This window comes from Myotis brandtii, unplaced genomic scaffold (assembly GCF_000412655.1).
Source record: "Myotis brandtii unplaced genomic scaffold, ASM41265v1 scaffold654, whole genome shotgun sequence".
NCBI classification, from domain to species: Eukaryota; Metazoa; Chordata; class Mammalia; order Chiroptera; family Vespertilionidae; genus Myotis; species Myotis brandtii.
The window spans coordinates 1,740,911-1,743,030 of NW_005370538.1; the positions used below are offsets into that span (position 1 = coordinate 1,740,911).

A 2,120-nucleotide genomic window follows, 5' to 3' on the forward strand; every position below is an offset into this window, starting at 1 on the left:
CATTGCTACTGAGTTCTCTTCTTTGCGTAGCCTCACTAGGCAGGGCGGGGCGGGACGGGGCGGGGCGTGCACACGGACCATAGGCTGCGCGCCAGAACAGTAGGTCTCACGGGCCCTTCCGCCTGCTCACGAGGAGAGGTGGCGGGAAGGAGGGGAGCTCCCAGCAGGAGGTGGGGACTTCTGCAAAGGCGGTGAAAGTGAAGGTGTAAGAGCAACAGTAGGCAGTGAGCGGCCAAAAGGAGAATGGAAGAACAGCAGAAGGACGAAGCCAAGGTAGGGGGGCACTGGTTCTGTGAGAGGGGGCGTCAGTGCGAGGATGAAGCTGAGGAGGTCGAGGACGTTGAGCAGTTGCCTCCCGAGCTTCAAGACGACAAGGACGACGAAGACGATAAGGGGGATGAGGAGGCCTTGGGGCCCAAGAGCGAGCAGCAGAAGCTGTGGCACCTCTTCCAAATCTCCGCCAACTCCGTGGCCCAGCTCTACAAGGGTTCAGAGTGTCCACAGTCAGAACTTTCCATGTGGGACCCCTTCCAGAGTGCAGCCATGGCTCTGACCAGCCTCTACAAAGAGAGCAGGGATGCCCAGCAACGAAGTTTCAACCTGGGCGTCCAGGTTGGCTACCAGCGCCGCATCAAAGATGTGCTAGATTGGGCAAAGAAAGGCCAAAGCGCTATTCTCCGGGAAGACCTGATTAGTTTCCTGTGTGGCAAAGTGCCCCCTGATCCTCCACCAGTGTCCCCCCACCTTCCACCAGTGCCCCCCCAGCTTCCACCTGTGCCCCCCCACCTTCCACCACCGTATAGCCCCAAGATGGCCACTGAATCCAGCTCGTCGCTGGACTTCAACTTACAGCCCTTCCAAGAGGCCATCAACCTGCATGAACTCAGTGGCGCCATGGCGAGCATTAGCGTGCAGTCTGGTCCACCCAGCTCCCCGTCTCAAGCTGGTACCTTTTCGAGCAATGTCGCTAGCGGTGATCTCCAAAACAGTAGCACCCTCAAGGAAGACTTGAGCTCCTGCAATTCAGAGGATCTGGCCCTCCACCTGGCCAGTGAGGGGAACCTCAAACGCACCTCCGGCCAGTGCGATGATGTCATCACAAATTTCCCCACCCACAAGCGCAACCGAATGGTCTAACGGCTATTTAGTCACCAGCCACCATATTGCTTGAAAATTAACTTGACTTTCAACATTGAAAGGATACTCAAGACTATCATTTCTTTCGTGAAGTTAAAAAAAGTTTCTATTAAATTTGCCATAAAGAAACTTTAAAACTATTCCAGAAGAAGCCTCATATGACTCTGACTTTCACAAAAATATAATCCTCTCAGAAAACAACTAGTTAGCAACATTGTTTAAAGTAGCCATGTCCGGTCAGGGTTGGAGCCTGGTTTATCTTGTTCTTTATTATGTTCCTTAGCACCGACCTAGGGCATTGTTGGTGCTTAATAAATGTTTGTTGAATCAATAAATGTGACCTTATTTAAAAGCTTTAAAGGGGAAGGAGTAACAGGTGTTCATTTGGTTATAGGATACTTTTATCCTTTATTGTTTATTTGGTTGTTTGCTGTAACTGTTTTGGCCATTTCAATTGCATTTTATCAAAATGTAAAATTGGACATCTTTATGAAATCTGGAGTCTTCCATTTTTGCTCCACTGTACCATACACCTAATTTCAAGAAAGAATGTGCAAGTAATACCTATTACACTGTGAGGTGTTTTATTTATTTTATTTTTTTAGGTACCTCAGGTAGGAAACAAAATTGTTTTTAATAGCACATTGCACAGTGCTATGATGGTTGGGAAGGTAATACTTGATAGTGAGTCATTTCAATCATCTTTTCAGAAAACTTAAGCCAACAATTGAGATCCTGAGGTCAATGAGAGTGACATTCTTGGTGGCCCACTGGTGGCTCATTCCTTTTTCTTAGAAATGTAAAAATTTCCTTTTTCTGAGGTTACATATTTTTTTAAATTTTTTATTGATTAAGTTATTACATATGTGTCCTTATCCCCCCATTGCCCCCACACTCTCCCACTCATGCCCTCACCCCCCTGTTGTCTGTGTCCATTGGTTAGGCCTATATGCTTGCATATAAGTCCTTTGGTTGATCTCTCC

At 47.7% G+C, this 2,120-nt stretch overlaps 1 protein-coding gene across 1 annotated transcript; it reads left to right on the forward strand.

Moving 5' to 3' along the window:
* Positions 1–243: 243 nt before the first annotated feature.
* On the forward strand, positions 244–1,137 carry LOC102258776 (UPF0472 protein C16orf72). Its single transcript, XM_005880798.1, has one exon. The coding sequence runs from the start codon at positions 244–246 to the stop codon at positions 1,135–1,137; it is 894 nt and encodes a 297-aa protein (XP_005880860.1).
* The last annotated feature ends 983 nt before the right edge of the window (positions 1,138–2,120 follow it).